This window comes from Chenopodium album, chromosome 21 (assembly GCF_948465745.1).
Source record: "Chenopodium album chromosome 21, dcCheAlbu1.1, whole genome shotgun sequence".
In the NCBI taxonomy this organism is placed as follows: Eukaryota; Viridiplantae; Streptophyta; class Magnoliopsida; order Caryophyllales; family Amaranthaceae; genus Chenopodium; species Chenopodium album.
Window position 1 is genome coordinate 2,472,182 of NC_137854.1, and position 20,615 is coordinate 2,492,796.

Below are 20,615 nucleotides of genomic sequence, written 5' to 3' on the forward strand. Positions count from 1 at the left end.
AATCATATGTTTACCATCCGACATTCATTTTTCTACGTCATTTATCCATCTCGCATTCTCAAACCCACACTAACAACCTCCTAAACCAATAATCGACTCACACAAATTGCATCTCCATAACTCACATCACCATCATGTCACGTTGGCCTGACCTCTTCCTTCAATTTTGTGATATTATTTTAATTAAATTATCATCTTTTATTAGTTAGGAATTGACATACTTTGGTGACGATTTGAATTATAAAGTTAGCATATAATAGCTAAAAAAATTGGTGATAATATTCGATTAAAAAAATTAAAAAAAAAAAGCAATATAAGCTTAAACATAAATTAAATAAAAAAAGTTGTTCTAAACCCGTTGGGTTGACCTGAACCTGAAACTTTGGGTCAGGGTTGAGCATTTCTTGACTTGTGGCCCGAAATGACTTGACCTGAACCTGAAACTTTGGGTCAGGGTTGAGCATTTCTTGACTTGTGGCCCGAAATGACTTGACCTGAAATGACCCGTGATTCGGAGTGACCCAACTCGATCAACCCGATTGACAGGTAAAAGGACCTGTTCTCTTCAGCTTAATTTCAGTTCAGTTCAATTCAGCTTCAATCAAATCAGTTCAGTTCAACTCCAATCAATTCATTTCAGTTTTTAATTTCATTCTCTCATAAACAATTCAATTCAGCTCTATTTAATTCAGTTCAATTTAGCTCCAATCAGTACAAATGTTTTCAGTAAATCATAACAAGCCCTAAGTCTAACTGAATACTCCGTATTAATTTTTTAATGTGAAGTGAATAAGGTATTAAGGCCTAATTGTTCTAAAACTCTACTAAAAACTGGTATATTACTTAATAAAGAAAAAAAATAACAAAAAAAAAAAAAAGAAAAAAAAAAAGAGTAGTTTAGAGAATAACACTCAACCAAAGCAACTAACCAATATCGATCACTTATTCCTTTTCTTAATATTTAATAAAAATCGTCTTATTAAAGTACTCGTACAAATTTCAAGTAATCAAGTTACAATTAGCACCACCACCTCCAACTTAATAGACAAATAACGTCAGTGGAGAACCACATAACGCTGGACTCCTTTGTCAAAGATTTTTGTCCATGGAGCCCTATGGTGATGACACCTGTCCTCATTCTTGATCTCCCACTTAGATTTTGATTTTTGTGCACCAAATGAGTGCTTCACATTTGTACCTGTAATTGCTTTAATCACTTCAAAAAAAAATTAAAAATATCCATTTACTTATCAACTTCTTTACATAACTACTCTAATTACTTTTTCTTCCTCAAAAATTATAGTTTTGGTTGAATTTATTTTGACTTCCCAAATCATAATTTTCATCAAAGTTTCAAACTTTAATAAATTTTTGTAAAAAAAAAAACTCAGTGATTTTGATTTTTTATGTACAAGTGAAGTGAATTATGGCTTCAACTGTGATTTACAATTCATTAACAACCTCAACAACCGTTTTCTTAAGAACCCATTTACCAACAATAATCTCATCTTCAAACGATGAACAACATCAACCTTCTTCATTGACATGCAACTGTAAATACTTGTTAAAAAAGTCAACTTTTAGTGGTCAAAGGAAGAAGAAAGACAACTATGTCAAGGCTACAGCAGTGGCGGAGTCCTTTAAAACAACTCCGGCAGCCCAAAAAGAGGTTGCCGGAGAAAAAAAGCTCCGTATACTGGTGGCCGGAGGTGGGATCGGAGGGCTGGTGTTTGCGTTGGCGGCGAAGAAGAAGGGATTTGATGGTGGTATTTGAGAAGGATTTGAGTGCAATTAGAGGAGAAGGGCAATACAGGGGACCAATTCAGATACAGAGTAATGCGTTGGCTGCTTTGGAAGCAATTGATATGGATGTTGCTGAGAAAGTTATGGCTGCTGGTTGTGTTACTGGTGATCGGATTAATGGTCTTGTTGATGGGGTTTCTGGTAATTGGTAAGTCCGTCTTTTTTTTTTATATTTTATTTTATTTTTGTGTTTGGTTTTTGTTTATTTTTGCTGAATTTAATTTGTAAGTTATTTCTGTGTTTTATTACCCACTTTTGTTGTTTTTATTTACGCATGTTTTATCGCACACTTTTAATGTAATAAATCTATTAATAATAACAATCGTTTTAAACTTTTAATGCTTCCTTCCGTAAACATTGGTTGTAACGAATTGATGGTCTCTAATTTACATGTGACACGTTTTTTATCGCCTGTATTTTAAAGTCACATAATTGAATTAGATGAATTAATAATTTCATTACTTATAAGAGTTATAACATTATTGTACGAGTACATTGAATAGTATATGAAGATTCTGAACTAATTGGATGTTGGTGTAGTGGTGATTGGAAATACACTTAGTAGGAAGGACCTGTGTTCGATCCCTCGCAACAACAATGGGAGGGGATTAGAACCTAACCACCCACAACTGATCCTAAAATCCGGATTAGCCCAAGGGTGAACCGGGTGGAATACCAAAAAAAAACATTGAATAGTATCTGAAAACTTTGTCAATTGTTCTAGAAGGCAGGCCGGGTTGCTGTTTACCAGGCAGCCGAGCTCTGCAATGGTGGATTTACGCCTTGGATTGACCATTAGGCCCTATCGTTGTTGATAAAAGTCCGGGTAGATTACCTATTATAGGGAGGGTTGAGGGTGGGAGCGTGTGATGTATTTTACTAATTTGCATTTGCACACGTTTTCATGTAGAGATGCTTATTCTACTAGATTATGTGCTTTGAGCGATGGTACATGTAAATGATGTACAAGTTTGGTCGATCAGGTACTGCAAATTCGATACCTTCACTCCTGCAGTGGAGCGGGGTCTTCCTGTCACTAGAGTCATAAGCCGTATGACACTGCAACAAATTCTTGCTCAAGCAGTGGGAGAAGAAGTGATTATGAATGAGAGTAATGTTGTGAATTTTAAGGATGATGGAACCAAGGTATTTTGGGAACATAAAAACGTACCTTTTTTTCTATGATTGTGAGTAGGCTTGGACATTTGATAAGCATTGCCATTTCGTCTTCAATTCTTGAATATCTTATTCAGTTATTTGGGTAAGTGTATCTTTTGATTTCTGAATTTGTTATGCCGAACAGGTTACTGTGATGCTTGACAATGGCCAGAGTTATGAAGGAGATCTCCTAGTTGGAGCTGATGGAATATGGTCAAAGGTAATTCAATCTTGTGAATTCCGAAGTCTTGTCTCACAAAATTTATAAGAATTAGAAATGTGTTTATGCAGATTTCTCATTTCTGTGTTCTTTCCGGATTAAAATTGACATGTTTCCTTCCCTTATGGGCTAGGTGAGGACAAACTTGTTTGGGCATACAGACGCTGTTTACTCAGGATACACTTGTTACACAGGCATTGCAGATTATGTGCCAGCAGATATTGAATCTGTAGGGTATGTTCTATTTACTATATATAAGCTTCTATCTCGTGGTTCCTTCATGTTTAGTAAATCAATACTCTATCAAGCATCGCCTCTTCTTTAAAAACATTACTGTAGAAAGGAGAAAGATGTGATCAACCAGTTGCTTCTTGCTCCAACATAAGCGTAGAAGCTCAATAGATTTCATAGGCCAACATTTTTCTTACCTCACCAGGTATCGAGTGTTTCTGGGGCACAAACAGTACTTTGTATCGTCAGATGTGGGTGCAGGCAAGATGCAGTGGTATGCATTTTACAAGGAAGATCCTGGAGGTGCTGATCAGCCCAATGGTAACTACTAATTCAGTTTCTCTTGCATTCCAGGTTGTATTTGTTACATGAAGAAGTATAACTTAGTATGCTCAGCTCATGTTCTCAATGTACAAGTCATTGCATAGCTTATAGTGAATAAACTATCAGCATTACACTATAGTACCAATTTGGAGATCCCACTTAGTGCAGAATCAACTAGATATATTCTAAGTATAACCTGTCTTGCAGGTAAAAAACAAAGGTTGTTTAAAATGTTTGAGGGATGGTGTGACAAAGTAATTGATCTTATCGATGCTACTGGTGAAGAGGCTATTCTTCGACGTGACATTTACGACAGACCACCAAGTTTTACCTGGGGGAAGGGTCGTGTAACTTTATTGGGTGACTCGATACATGCTATGCAGCCCAATTTGGGACAAGGAGGATGCATGGCCATCGAGGTAAAATTGATTTGTAGCTTACTGAACAAAGGAGCCAAATCCATTGGCCAAAGTGAACTTGTTTTGTGCAGCTAAAATAAATTTTCTTGGTTGTATATGATTTTTTTTATACAGGACAGCTATGGGCTGGCTCTTGAGCTGGAGAAAGCATGGCGTAAGAGTGTTGAATCTGGAGCACCAATTGATGTTGTTTCCTCGCTAAAGAGGTAAGAGCATTTTTAAAAGAATAGCAAGCATAACGCAATTCCAATATTGCAGTTGAAGTCATCTATTGTAATGTACAGTCAATCCCCCCTATAATATCTCTAAAGAGTATATTTTTCTAACTTTTTTTTTAAAACCCCCTATTTTGTAATTTTCGACGATGGTGAGAGCCGTGAGACCCTCGTTTCAATATGCAATAGATGTGATGTATTACAGTGTCAAAGCTGTTAAGCACACTGTTGAATAATCGTGATATGACTTGTATCTGAATTAACTTTAACTTACTCTGAAATAGTCCTGATATTTTGATCAACATGTATGAAATTGAATATTGAACAGAACAAATTTCTTATAAGATGTCTGGGAGTAATTATGATTCAGAATTTTGTGATCTTGGATTATGGTTGGGTATATGTCTAATATGATATCTACAATACATTTGTTGCTATCCTTTGTCAGTTATGAGGGAGCTCGAAGAATTCGAGTAGGCATAATTCATGGATTGGCTAGAATGGCGGCAATTATGGCAACAACTTACAAAGCATATCTAGGTGTAGGACTTGGTCCGTTGTCGGTAAGAACTCTGCTCCCTGAAGTTAGTTATTGACTTAATTCATCATGCAGTGCCATTCGGTAACTTGATTCTTGCAATTTGCAGTTTTTGACAAAATTCAAGATACCTCACCCAGGAAGGGTTGGTGGTCGTGTTTTCATCACCCCAGCAATGCCTCTAATGCTGAATTGGGTTTTAGGCGGTAACAGGTTAGTAATTTTAACTTATTACTAATCTGAGAGCCTATGGCATAATAAGTAGTCTTTCCTCTGAAAACTAGCTTGTTCTTACATTCCTTGTGCCTATAATCTCCACAATATTGTCAAAGTCCTCAAATCTATTAACGGAATAAACATGGTTAATTTTCCTTACCTGTTGGCTATGTTATTACTATGATTTGGGTGCTTTTCTCAGACATGTAAGTATCCAAACTTTGCCTTTTTGTCAGTTATAGGCTGTCAGGAGTTTATGTAAAGTTTTAGTCTAATTAAAAGTTTGTCCATTAGTCCATACTCCGTACTCTTGTTAGACTATCAGAGATCCAACATGAGTATTTGCGGTGAGATAAAGAGATTGAGTAGCATAGCCTATACGGATGCACATGTTTTTCTTCTGCTTTTCCTTATAAGTAACAAAAGAAAATCCAAGAGGCCTGGGACATGTTTCTGGATCCCTGATTGATCTCCACGCATTTTATTGAAAGCCAGCAAGTAGTACGAGTACATTTTTTTTTGGTTTCATATATGCATTTTAATTGATAGAAAAGCTTATGAAAAATTAGCTTTCCCTTTCGTCATATAGTGGTTTGTCCAATGCTTCAAACACGTATGAGTAATAGATTATAATCATACTCTCCTATTCCCCTTCTGCAGTGAAAAACTTGAAGGAAGAATACCACAATGCAGATTGTCTGAAAAAGTAAGTATGGAAGAGCACCACAAACTTGTTCCTTGTACTAATACATTGCAATTTTTTCCCCTATTTTTTAATGTGCCACACACTCAGCACTTATTTATTTTAAAAATAAATTTAAGGCAAACGACCAACTACAAAGATGGTTTGAGGACGATGATGCCTTGGAGCGTGCTCTTAATGGAGAGTATGTCAAGTAACCCTGCATTTTTTCTTCTATCTGATTTGTTAGAATGTATTCATAAACAACTAGTAAATTTCCTTGTACTTCTTGTTCGCAGATGGATTCTCCTCCCTCAAGGAAATGTCGCCGAATCTTTGAAACCTATTTGTTTGAGTAGAAAGGAAGACGAGCCATGTATAATTGGGTATGCTCCTTATCTCTTCTTAGAGTTCAACTCACTTCATAAAGGAGAGTTTAGATTGGATATATGACTATTTTTCATCAGCTTGGCTATGTACATTTAATTTGGGTCATAACACCCAAAACCTTTAAGGGCATTTTAAAATCCTCTTACTAGCTACATACAGTACATGGTTTTGAAGCCAAAATTTTTTAATTGTTGGTAGACAATAATAAAAGATGGTAATGGTTATGAGAGAGTGTGTGATTTTGCACTCAACTTTTGTGCCAAAGTTCATGGTGATACCATTTTATCTCCAAGTATGTGCCTTTTTCGCAAATTCATTTCCACATCTAAACTAAAAATGTGTGTAAAAGGAAATCAAAGAAGAAAAACACATACTTGATGCTCCGTACTCATTATACTGCCTACCAAAAGGGTCGGTAGAGTACTATATGCATAATATTCATTGCTGTAAGATTGTTATTCACTTACTCTATATTTTTTCATAAATTTGTTTCTTTTTTACATGTTAGGAGAGCATCTCATAAGGATTCCTCCGATATGTCAGTAGCTGTGTCTTCACCTCAGGTACTAAACTTTCATTCTTTGCCTCCAATCTCTCTTATTTGAAAATTTCACCTTTGTTCTTCAGTAGTGTGTCGTTGATCTTGTTCTCATATCTCTCAACTCAGGTTTCAGAAAGACATGCTCAAATCAGCTGCAAGGACGGAGCATATTACTTGACAGATTTGCGTAGTGAACATGGAACATGGATCACAGAGTAAGTTGATTACTGGAATATAATTACAGTGGCCTGAGAATTCTTCCCTCCACCGAGTGCATACTGACTCTATTGTGTTTTTTCTCCCAGTAATGATGGCCGACGTTATAGAGTACCTCCTAATTTTCCTACAAGATTTCATCCGTCAGATATCATTGAATTTGGGTCTGACAAAAAGGTGCTGCAGAAATCCTCCCCTTCTCCATATATACTACTATCTCCCCATCTTACACAAGTGTCAGTAAATGAGTTTTCAGTCCTAAGATTATGATAATATTGGAGTTTTGTGATAATACAGGGATAAAACTTCTCATTAATTATGAAAATATATCCCAACTTCTATAGATATTATATTATACATAATAATTTCTTAACAGATTAAAACACTAATAATTAGGAAAAACCGAAAAAACACAGTTTTGATCCATAAGTTTTATTCAGCAAATTTCTTTTTCTGTTGATAAAAATCAGTTTTAATAATCAGCAAAATGTGAATAAAAGTATAAACAATGTGTAAAATTTCATATGAAGATGTAGCAAAATGGTTTAAGCTATTGATCTCTGATCTCTACTAATAAATATTATTTTTGCGTTCGTCTTCCTTATCGCTGTTATTTGATTACCTTCTTGTTTAGCAGGTAGTGTATCGGGTTAAAGTGTTGAGGACGTCTCCAAAGGTGGAACAAAATAAGCCTAATGCAGCAGTACTGCAGACTGTGTGAAAACCTTTGTCATGTTTCCTGTGTTAATTTGTTGATATGGCCTCAATGTACAGAATTTTTCAGGGAGATTGCCAAAGTGATCTCAGCCAAATCACCCCACACGTAATTAGAAGACAGAATGTTATGTTAGCTGTAATACGATCTTCTAAATTCTTCATGTTGTACAACTGTACGAGTATGCTACCATGTTTGCTTCTTAGGTTTTGAACATCAACTGAAATTATACGAGTGTATATATGATTGAAGTTTTGCTTCATTATTGATATTATCTTTGGTATCCTGCATGTTTCCTTCTTATTCTATTTACCCAGTTACTCTTCTGCTATTAATTAAGAGAGTTAAAAATGTGTTAATGCATGCAACATTATGCCTAATATATGTAGAAATCAAAATGTAATTTCATATAAAATTTTTGAAGTGCATCAACTACTCTTTTAGCCCTAAACTTCAAATTCTTCGCTCAACATTCTATTTTTTTTATCTTACTAATTAACACTTTCATTTGAATATTTTGTCAAAATCTTAAGACACATCAACTAACTCATCAAGAGATTTTTGATGTTCTCCGCCTTTGTGGAACATATAAATTATATAAAATTACTCGTAAATTAAAGTGAGATTCAAAGACATTTCTTCTAAATTCAGAGAGTTCATATAATTATTTCTTAACTGTCTAGATTTTAAAACCAAGCAAATAATTGGTCTAGTAGTACTCAAAACTTTTACGAAGTAGCAAGTTTTGTAAAGGCAACTTTAGTACCTTCATTCATTCATATGATGTGATACATTATGTCTTTATGTGATGGAGATAATAATTCAAGTATAGGTTGTTTGGCTATATATATCATAAAATCATGCAACGTATTGTAAGATAAAATGAACCGTACTCAAATGTCACATTCACCCATAAATGCCACCGAAAATAATCAAACTATGAATTGTCTCTTATACATGAGTTTGATTAAAATGACTCAAGAATGAAAAGTATAATTCAATTGAGTTGTTAACTCAAAAACCACAATTTTATCTAGTGGGCCCATTTTTCTTGGACTGGGCCTAGTTAAGATGTTAGAGGATAGGAACTGTTTTTCTTTCAAGACAATAATGTCTCATAAACTACAGACACCAAATTGATTAATAAATCAAAAAGCCCATACTTTGTATTCATTTCCATGTTGGGGGCCCATTTACAATTTTTTCACAAAATTCCAAATCTTTGATTAATTTTCCTTTTTTTTTTTTTTTTTTTTTTTTAAGTGAAATAAAAAAGCATGTGGAAGTAATTTATGTGTTCATGTGCCACACTGCTAATGGGTATAGACGTATAGTACGTACTAATCACCTCTTGTTTCTTTGTTTGAGCACGTGACCAATGCAGAGGAGGACACGTGATGAAGAGACAATAGCGGTGAAAGTTGCACATGAAGCTATGCTTACAACGGTCGGTTTAACCTTCTGGCCGGTAATTGGCCGTTGGCATTTATTTCTCACAAGTCATTCAATGATGCTTAGATATTGTTGGAAATCATTCAAATAATGTTCATTTTATTATGGGACAGTGGATACGCTGTAAATCATAGTATGGCTTATTTGTGTTGGTATAGGTTTAGTTAGTTACTGACTTACTAGGGTCGAAAGGTTTATTGTATGTTATAATAAGATAATATTGGTTGTCAACATGTCATGTAGATCTATCTTGCATAAACAATTTATTAAGTGCGTAATGGTTAGAATAAAAAAATTTAAATGAAAATATGTATAGTATATAATTAAGCTATATATAGATAAACTTATTTCGAAGTTCACTAGGCCAACGATTAATGTAAAATGTCGATGTAACACATAACTCGTGTTAATTATTTACTTTTCTATCTATTATTGAACAATGACTCATGCCAAGTGAGATGAATCAATTGTTCTAATATGAGTATCATAAGGAATTGATTTTTCATATTTTAAGACTTTATTTTAACCCTTTATGAAGGTGGCATGGTGTTGCTTTGGCAACATCCAGGTTCAATAATTGAAAACATTGAACTCAAAAAAAGAAGTTGGGGGTGAGCGACTGAGCGGTGTAAGAAATAAATTTCTCCCACATGCACATACAAATGCATATGCAATTTATGTACAAAAATTGGTGCACGCAATATAACGAGGTTATGATTGATTCAATATCATATAGCGGTGTACATACAAATATCCAATGAGGACGGAATAACCAACTTAATAATTATCCTACTCAAATATTGGTGGAACAATCAACAATGTTATACAATAATTGAGGAGGGAAATTAGAGGTTAATCTGTTAATATATTGTGTATAATTTTAAATGCACTTGATAATTGTTGTAACTTTTATCCTTCAGTGAAATACGGTGTTTATCTTTGTATATACTATAGATTGTGGAGTAATGAACTTGTTATTTGAATTTTTTTTTTTGTAGGATGAGAGTAATATATTGTCCTAATATAGATGTACCAACAATTTTACAACAACAAAAATTATACGGAGTACTTGTATTGATTTTGGGTTTAGTTCGTCATTCTAAACAGAACAAGATCTAACCATTATAAAAAATTACAAATAAATAATGATCCACATTCATGGTTGTGGCAAAATCTGAAATAAAAAAATGGTACATCTTATATTTAGGACACTACCTGTCCTGTAGCAAATTTTCACACTTTAGGAGTCTGCTGGACTTAAATCTTCAACAATATTTTAATGTAAGTTAAACACAAAAACATGTCCCTTTTTATTTAGTTTTGTTTGTAAATAGCATATATAGAGGGATATAAAAGACAAAACATTTTGATGTCGCATTCATTTACTTATCCCCAGCAGTTGAAACTTGAAGATAAGTCTGGGAAAATGGAATCATGATATAGCAAGCTAAGATATCAACATCGCACCTTCAAGCCACACCCAATCGGGTTCTTGAGCGAGGGACTACCACTCTTTAGTCTTTACTGCTATTGCTTGATATTGAAAGGTGTGACCGTCTAATTATATTTACCAACCCATGCTAATCAAATTGTTTTTAGGTAAACTATGATACTCGATTACCCTAATCCATATTGTTGTCAAATTGAAAGTCACATTTTATCCATGGATCAAGTAACCAAACCAATAATGCTACCCTCTCCATTTCTTCACGTATTTTCATCATGATCAATCATCAGAGCTAAGGAAAAATATAGACATAAAAGATTCAGTTAAATACGTTTTTAATTCCACGATAATAAACTTATAAAGTTAAAATGAAACACGAGAATATATCACATCGGGTATCCAATAACACAATAAAAATATCACATACAATTTGATAAGATAAGGTTAGGGTAATTGATTTGATGTAATCTGAGGTTAGTGCACCATATAAATGTATGGCCCACAAAAGACATGGTCCCCTCACCTGCGACGGCCCACTAATCTCTGACAAGGGTAAGGCACCTGCAAGCCCTTTTCATATCACGAGAAGGCCCAAAGCCCACACAAAAATATCAAAATGGCAATCCCTTTCCCATTTCCTATCCCTTTCAAATTTAAAACACCTTTGCAGGCATTCAGGGGCTTCAATTTCTTTAGCTTTAACATTGCCTCGTAGTCTTGTCTTCTAAAAGCCAAACGCTGTTTGAATTGTTTTCTGCCTCTCTATTACATTTTGGTTTAGACATCAATCTCCCCCCTTCAGCTTCACCACAGTTTTCTTTTCCAAATTCCAACGTTTTTTAACCCCACTTTGATGTCTCTCCGTTCCCATTCGCCATTTCTTTCTCATTTTGAACCCCTTCTTTTACTTTCTAAGCACTGTTCGATGCATTGAAGCTCCATTAATAATAACATTATGATTTGTATTGTATTACATCCAATGACATATCGATGTACACCTAAATATACGTTAGTACGATCAAAACCATTGTACACTTTTAGTAAAGAGTTAGAGACTTGAAAATTAGAAATGAAGCACTTTCATTTTCAATAATGCTCAATACATTATTGAAATACCTCTTGTATCGCACGTACAATAATTTAGACACAAATATACAGCTTAAAAGTCGTTTGCTATATATTAAAAAATATATGTACAAAATCTATTAGGTATACCAGCAACTTAGCTAGGTTGTACTCGATCTTATGTCTCAAGAGTCCAAATTTATATTTTTAAAAGACAGCAAGACCCTTAATGTCTTCATAAAGCATATACGTATAAACTGTACTCACAAAATCACAAATAATTTAAAATAATTAAGGTCTAATATTGACACAAGTGACATCCCCAATCAAACCCAACCCCATAAAAATCAATCATTCAATGAACAAAACGACAAGTTATACACACATAAACACAGCGATACGACGCCGTCGAACAGTCGATTACCCCACATTTCCAATGTCGTCCGTCGAGTTTAAAATCTTGATGATATAGTGGTTCCCAACACACATAAAAATCTTAATATAACGTTCTTATTTTTCATTGTTCATACCACTCCCCTCTTTCTTGGGTCCCACTCCCTCGAACGTCTCTTTTTTCCCAAAGAGGACGCACACGTGCATTCCTATTTCAAAGTTTTTAACGTTAAACAGCTCACTAAGTCACTAATCCATAAATTAACAATCCTAATTATCTATAATTAAAAAAAAAATTAGAAATCAATTGGTTGTTGGTGCAGTCGTAATTGGAGCTGCACTTGGTAGAAATTCGCTGTCCGATCTCCCACAACAACAATTAAAAAGGGACTAAAACATGACTATTTAGATTAAACTCAGAATTCAAATTAGCTCAAAGGGTCAATCGAGTGGAATAACCAAAAAAAATATTAGAGACAAGTGAAAATTGAAAAAGAGTTGTATAAATTCATAACATTATTATTAAAATAAAAATATTATATCCATTGTTTTTGTATGTTCGCTTTCCTTTCATAGTACAACACCGAGTAAATCTCCACCCTCTTTCTACGCTTCGTTTTTTGCCTAAAAAGAGAGAACCTTAATCCCATGGTTCCAAAATATTGTTTTTTTAAAAAAAAAAAAAAATTATAATAGTAATAATACAGAAATAATGATAATTCTTAAAAAAAAAAAAAAAGATAATAGAATCTCTATGCGCAGTTACCGGTAACCCCGCCAATTAAGATGCTATTGTTGCTGTTAAACCAATTTTCGACGATGACCGGGATACCGACTCAGCCAGTTTCCCAATCCTTTCAACCAGCTCCGGCGACAGATTTTTTACCGGTTTCCTCTCTTTTTCCGGTACTCTAAAATCAAACCCGAATACATCCGTAACTTCCTCGGAGCTCCACCCGGCTTTCCTTAACGAATCCGAAAAACGATCCGCTTTTAAAAGGAGAGCATCTAATACTGCTTGATTATCCAACAATACCATCTCACCACCTTCGAAGAATCCTGATGCTGACACGTGGACAATCTCTGAGACGTCTGATTCATTCCATCCACCTTCCTTTAAAACTGACCCGATTTGGTTTACGTATTCCTGGACCCATTTCGGAGCTTCGGATTTCGGCATGTCGAAGAATCTCTCCGGCGAAGTTGACGAGTTTGAGTTTCTTTTCCGGCGATCAACGGCGGCGTCACTCCAGAACTCCACCCATCGAGGAGTTCTAGAACCTTCGAGAGATCTTCTAGAGAAGTTGGAGTACGTGGATGATGATGAAGACGACGAAGTTGAAGATCCACTGAAGGATCTCTGTTTCTGTAGTGAAGTGTTTTCATCGAAGGTACTAGAAGTTGTTAATGATTCTCGTTCGAAGAAGTCGGATAAATCGAGCCCACAACAAAAGATCCGATTCTCGTCGACGTAGAAAACCGGGTTACCCGCTAAACACGGGTTGCAAGGGATGTAACAATGGTTGAAAATGGGGATCAAAAGTGGGGCCCGTTTAAGAGAAGTTCTCGCGATTTTAAGGGCTTTTTCCGGGTCGGAAGGTCGTGGGCCCCATGATTTAGACCAGAGTGAGTTCTTAGCGATCTGGAAAGAGATAGCTGCAATAGGAAGATTGATGAGAGCTTTGAGATGGAGACGGGCCCCAGGAGAGCGCCAATCGGGGAAGCCCGGCCCGACAGGGAGGCCCGCTTGGAGGACAGCTTTAAGGTCAGGTGGAAAAGCGAACCCGAACTCGGCTTCGGAGCGGGCGAATTCGGAGTCGGTTAACCCGGGCTGGACTTGGATACCAGATGATTTAAGGTGGGAGATGAGTTTGGAAGCGAGAGAGGAGAGAGAAACGCGGGAAGGAAGTGGGGTTGGAGGAGACGGGCCGGACGCGGCACGAGCAGATAGACGGCGGAGTCCGGCCATGTGAGCCGGGTTTAGACCGATCATTCTTCGGTCTACATCAACCATTGTTGCTATTGTTGAGAGAAATGCAGGAAGAAATGAAATTGGATTGGATTGAGGTTGAAGATGAGAGGTTGGTTTAATGGTTTGTACTTTGTAGTGGAGAAATGAAAGTGGGAATGGAGGAGAGAGAAAGAGGAGTAAAAATGGAAAAAGAAAAGGTGGGGGGGAGGAGAGTGTAGAGAAGTGGGTATTAATGAAGAAGAAGTGTGTATTGGAGGAAATAAGGGTGGCTTGTATTGGAAGGTATGGATTTTATAGCTGTAGAGCTTGTAAGGGGTCCACCTGTAGATTTTGGTAATTAAGGCCTTTTAAATTGCTACTTGGAGAGGGCTATACATTTTTAACACGGATTAAGGATATGTCATGTGATTTCAGGTAAAAAAAAAAAAATACTACTAGTACTTGTATTAAGAATGATGAAATTAAATGTTTTATGTCAAACTTTCAAATTACAGCAATTAAGCTTCACTTTTTTCCTTTCTCTGCTAAGACATAAGTCATTTTTAACTTGTTTATTATAGATAGAGCAACATTTATCAAGTATTTATACTCTTATATACTACGTACTATAGTTCATGTTTTTAGTTGAAGATTTCTTAAATCACCTTATATAATCAAAATATGGATGGAGTATTGAAGATTTTCAATATCATAATAAGGACTTAATAAATAGATTGATTTGGTTAATAAGATACCTAATACTTATCTAGTTTGGATGGTGTGTTTGATGATGTTTTCGAATTAAATAAATGTTTTACTTCTATTTGATAATCGTGTTGCTTATCGTCTAGCTAAGCTCATACCGTACCCTTTGGTGTAGAACAACTTTGGTTGAATCATGCAAGTATTGGTCTAAATAACGATTTTATCATGTATTTCGTATAACAAGTGGATTATTATAGCTACAAAGTGAGTTGAGCTTTGTGTTTAGACAACTATCCCTTTATATCAATATTAGGCTTACACTTTTACATTTTATTTATGGTACAATTCAAAATTTAACGTCAACAAACATAAGAAGGTAAGTGTAATAAAGCCCTGTTCTTTTAAGCTTCCGTGATTTCAATAGAGCAAAATAGATTTCAGCAAAACAGAGCAAGTGTCAACATGACAGAGCTGAACAACTCAACAGAATAGGGCCTAATTATTTTAATTTTAAGGAGAGAGTAAAGTCTTTCAATTAAAAGATAAAATCATGCATGTTATAAATTTGACACTTCAAAAAGATGAGATAACATGAGAATTGAAAATCCCATACCATAGAATTTTCAGATGTACGATGCGTTTCGTTGATAGTTTGAGAAATGAGTCATCTCTTAAATGTGGTGTAAGATGCGTTTGGTTGATTGTTAGAGAAATGAGTAAGAAAGGACCCACTAGAAGGTAGAGCAACGGCTATATGGTGAGGAATGTTGTCGGAAACTTGGAGTGGCTTCCCATTTATGCATGTGCCGAGGGATTTGCCTGCCAATCACTATTAATTCATTTCTTTAAAATTATGTTTTTTATTTTTTTGTTAGTTATTGAAAATTTATAAACGTACTACTACGATAAAATATGCATGTACTCCGTACTAAGTCTTTATCAACTAGACTACGAATCATAACAATTGGGTGGTTAGAATTTGTTGACGACGACTTGAGTGGTTAGGATGTGATATTATGGTATTCTATTTATATTTTTACCACCTCCCTGCATCTTTCAAATCACATAAAATGATAAAATAAAATACAAAAATTTATGTACTCCTCATATAATAGGTTTAATACATTCATATTATTATAATGTTGGTTTTAATTGATTGTAAAAGAAAATAATTGTAAGTAATAAGAAGCGCAAATGTCCTACAATGTTAAATGTTAATACATCAACCCATCTACAACACATGTGGATCGTTACAAACGTTGAACACATGTCTAACGTTTTAAAGATAAGATGCTTCGAGGAGAAAACTTGAAAAAATAAAATTTCATTCAATTCCCATAAGTATGAAAATTGCGATTACATTAAATAAAAAGTAACGTCTGAAATTTGCATCTAATGTCAATCATTAATTAAACTAGTCCATGCAATGTTTAAGATGCATGCCTTTAGTATTTATCAATCAAATTCAATTCTCATATTATGGTCCATATACATCCCACGAATCACTTTTATTTGTGACCGATTTGACATAAGGAAGGTGGTATGCTTAGAGGAAGACAATATAGAATTATGATCATTAGATTAGACAATTAGCATCACTAGTTCACTACGAGAATAAGATTCTGTAAATTGCTTCTCAAAAGGAAAAAAATAACTTGTGATAAGGAATTTCATATCAAGTTTCAAGTGCTATTTATTTTCAATAATGCACATAACTTAAGTCCGATTTCATAATTACACCAATCTATTCTTTTATAACTACCCTCTCTAGTTTTTTTTGTCAAGGATGATCAATATACTTAATTTTCTTATATATAATATGCTTCAAAGGAGTGTAAGTAGCCAATATAATTCTAAATAAGTTATAATCTTAATAATAAAAAATAAAATAAAAATAAATAAATAAAAAAACAGAGGAAAACACAATCTTCCCACCACCATGAAGGTTCACTACAACAAAAAGATGTGGTAGATTTCATATTGACGCCTGTGTGTTGCAGGCAAACCATGTGCACTCTTTAAGGATTTGTCAACAAATTAGACTTTTGTGTTCATCAATTACCTTAAGCCGATTTTACATTGGGTCTACGTTGAATCTGAAATATTATTGTCATCCTAATATTTCATTCTTCGGTGATTTAATTAATTTGCTTTGTGTTCATTTGATTTATTAATAAGGGGCAAATAAATGTTTGTGATAAGAAAAATGAATTAATTAGTAGATAAAAGTATAGACCGTAGAGATAAGAACTTTGTTTGGCCAATTTAACACTTGAATAGAATTTCATTGCAAACTCAATTGTATGGTTAGTACGTCTTTTAGATATACTACGTATGTTGTTGAATAATTAATTGTAAATATTACTCTAGACTTATGGAACTTTTTTCTATTTTTTATGAGCTCTTAAAATATCCATCATCTTTATACTTGTACACAATTCAAAACTGTTTTTTCACACCCATTCATATACTTAGGGCCTGTTTCACATTTACTGAATTGAACTGAACTGATTGGAGCAGATTCGAACTAAACTGAACTGACTGGAGCTGAACTGAACTGAGCTAAAATGAATATTTTATGAGAGAAGGAAATTAAGAGCTGAATTAATTGGAGCTGAACTGAACTGAAATTAAGCTGAAGTGAACATGCCCTTAGACCTTTTTTTTTTTTTTTTTTTTTTTTTTTTTTTTGACAGGAAAAAAAAAGATACAATATTATAGTTATCTTAAAATAATTATATTATTTGAATAATTCATTTGAAATTGTTACTCTACAATTTAAAGAGCTTAATGTTGACTTCTACATTCTTCAACTACAATTTGATGACCAACGGTTATGCATGTGATGGGAATCACACCACTACCTTCATTATAATCTTTGAAAATACAACGTAAAAATATAACATTACATAATATAAATTTTATTATTCAATTCTCATTTACCGAACAATAAAATCATTTTAGCCTTAAAATTAAAAGAATCTTAATTAGATACATGTATTTGGTAGCAATTCTTAACTCACTTTACATGGAGATCAGTTCGTAATATTAATGTGCAAAAGCCTAAATAATTGTACTTAACGATTAAAAGAAAGAAAAAGCGCATGATTCAACAAACTAAAGATAATCATCATTTGGTCGGCTCGTCTTTGGCTAGTCAACCTCTACATTCTTGTTTACATTTTGTATACTTTTCTATTAATAAATAATTAATGTTTTGTACATACTAAAACCTTACTCCATCAAATACTTTGTTTTTTTTTAGTTTATTGACTTTTTATCTAAAAATAATGAAAGTATTGTACGTATTATTTATAATCATTAATGATGGGTGAAATAATAAGATTTAGCGTATATAGCTCGGCAACTTCTTAAGACTTAATTAACCACCAGAAGAAATTAAATAATAATGCAAGTTGTTAGATGATCGATCTTCAATATAATACGTAGTAGTTTCAAAGTAACTTCAACTTCAAAATAGTTATACTTACATTTGACTTTTGAGGCATTGGCTCATAATTTATTTGATTATTTGAATTCTTAGTCAAGTAATCCTACTTAATCTACTTTATAATCTACATATTTCAACAGCAAAGCATGTTCCAATAGGCCAGGTCTTGCAAAAGATGTATTATTTAATATGTACTCTTTAACATTGAAGTCGATAAAGAATCATCAGGTTTTGAATCTAAAGTGGCATCATAAGGACCGATTTCAATTCAATTCTAAATTTTTTGTCTCAGTCATAACCAATATTCATTCTCAAGTTTTGAACTTATTTAGATTGAATACCCCAACTTTGTCATTTTGATCGAAATTGGGTACCCGTTAAAACCAATTCCAAAATCAGTCACTAGCGTATATGCATGGTTCTTGAGTTGAAACAAATTGTCTTTTCATACACCATGAAAACTCAAATAAAAACAAAGCACATTATTAAATGAAATGAGTAACATACTAATATATGTAAAGGCAATGGAATTAAGAAGTTAAGAACTAAATGTCTAAATTGAAAATGATGTGAAAATGACAATGTATATCCTTTAATTTGCGAGTTATTAATTAGGAGGGAGTAATAGTGGTGGAGCACAAATACTACTCGGTATGTCATTAGATATGGGAGAAAAGATGGACACAAAGTGTTGTATTGTACATTTGTACATAAAATTGGTGGGCAATGTGGGTCTCCATGTACTAATTTTTGACATCAAAAATTAATTAATAAGGTACCGATGGATCAACTGCGCCCCCAAAGTGCTATACAAGTAATGGGTGACATAAATATATCCCTTAAATCTAAATCAATGTCATCTTATTACATTATAATTATAGCTTAATTAGTGATTAATTATCACATCATTCACATGAATTACTGAAAATCAGTATTGTTCATGAACCATATGAGTAAGACTCGTGGAAATATTTCACCCTTTCAAATAGGAAGTATGCATGATGATGATCTTAGAGCGCGGTTGCCCATTGCACGGGTTTCATGGTCCATTTCTCCATTACCTATTGTTTTTTTTTTGTTTAAAAAAAAGAAAAAAAAAAAAGAAAAAAAAGATGATATACGGAGTACCAAGGAATAGGAAATATACATGCATGCATGTAAAATTAGTATTTATTTGGTTATTTTGTTATTAATGATACAACAAGTGGTTGATAATTGACATTATTAAAGAATATGTTTGTAAGTTCTTCAGCCCCATCTCTAAGACTATATTGGAATAGTAAAGATACACAACATGTATGTACTCATGATTTAAGTGCTTGTATAGTCGAGCCTGCGAGCCACCGGACACGGCCGTGTTGTTTCTTTAGGCTATAATAGTATCTAAAATATCCATGATATAAGGTATGGAGATAAAATTATGACTTGCTTTAATTGAAATTTGAAGGGTTTCATTCTGTATTCTTATCGTATTTTCTTAGTAAGATGTTGATGAGCTTCTAAATAGTTCAAAAATATACTCATGAATTTAAATTAGAAAAATTGATTTTGATAGTTTTATATAATTAGTGTAAAAAAATCAAGAGAATGAAGCCTTAACTTAGACGTTATATTTTACTTCAATACATATCATGACTATATAACTAATACGTAGTATAAGCCATAAAAATGAGAAGTCTTATACTTTGTATATAGTAGTTGAATTCATTAAATGCGTACACCAATCGCTGCACAATGGATATTCTCTCTTGAATCCTTGAATTATTGAAGATTTGAAGAAGATTCAAGGTTAGTTAATAATGATAAATTATGTGCAAAAACTCAAACGACAACTAACAATTTTAGGTACATAGTCATTTGACTCATTTCATATATATCTATAAACCGTGCATAATACGTATGGGCCCACAATATAATATAAATACCAACAAGAATTGATAAGTAGAGAAAAAATGGTTGGAGAATATGAATCAAAAATCAAGAATATAATTGATAGTTAAGTTGCAAACAAACTAAAAGTGTTAAATTAATTATATATCCTAAGATTTGATAAGAAACTAATATACGTGATTCAATGTCATATAAGACATATACATGTGGGGAAATATTTTCTTTGCCGGTCTCTCCAAAATTATGCAAATAATGTTATATAAAACCAGCTGATATATCTAAATGCCCATGCATCAATTTCTAAAATTGACATTATTTTTGGCTCTATATTATGCACGTAGGACCAGCTTTAATTTTATGTTTTGATGATGATCTGTTTCTTTTAATGGAAGGATTATATACGATGAGGAGACACTTAGTTGTTGATAATTATGTTAATTAGCCAACAAATCATGTTTTCGTGGTCGGCTATGTAGTATTTTTCTTTCATTTACCACGTAATATAATACTCCGATATATATTAATGTGTACAAGAGACCAATGTGAAATCTAGCGTAAAACAATAATCTCTTCAAATTAACATGAATAGTATA

The 20,615-nt window shown here is 33.7% G+C and overlaps 1 protein-coding gene and 1 pseudogene across 2 annotated transcripts; one reads left to right on the top strand and one right to left on the bottom strand.

The window, feature by feature from the left end:
- The first annotated feature begins 1,193 nt into the window (after positions 1-1,193).
- Positions 1,194-7,951, top strand: LOC145602167 (zeaxanthin epoxidase, chloroplastic-like; annotated as a pseudogene). The gene is made up of 16 exons (XR_014104503.1): positions 1,194-1,951; positions 2,787-2,949; positions 3,107-3,181; positions 3,315-3,415; positions 3,618-3,733; positions 3,944-4,155; positions 4,270-4,361; positions 4,819-4,933; positions 5,018-5,121; positions 5,785-5,830; positions 5,947-6,011; positions 6,106-6,192; positions 6,705-6,759; positions 6,864-6,952; positions 7,043-7,130; positions 7,591-7,951. The product of XR_014104503.1 is annotated as a zeaxanthin epoxidase, chloroplastic-like (transcript).
- A 4,580-nt stretch (positions 7,952-12,531) lies between these two features.
- Positions 12,532-14,264, bottom strand: LOC145603006 (uncharacterized). Its single transcript, XM_081659141.1, has one exon. The coding sequence runs from the start codon at positions 14,037-14,039 to the stop codon at positions 12,807-12,809; it is 1,233 nt and encodes a 410-aa protein (XP_081515267.1). The 5' UTR covers positions 14,040-14,264; the 3' UTR covers positions 12,532-12,806.
- Between the last annotated feature and the right edge of the window lie 6,351 nt (positions 14,265-20,615).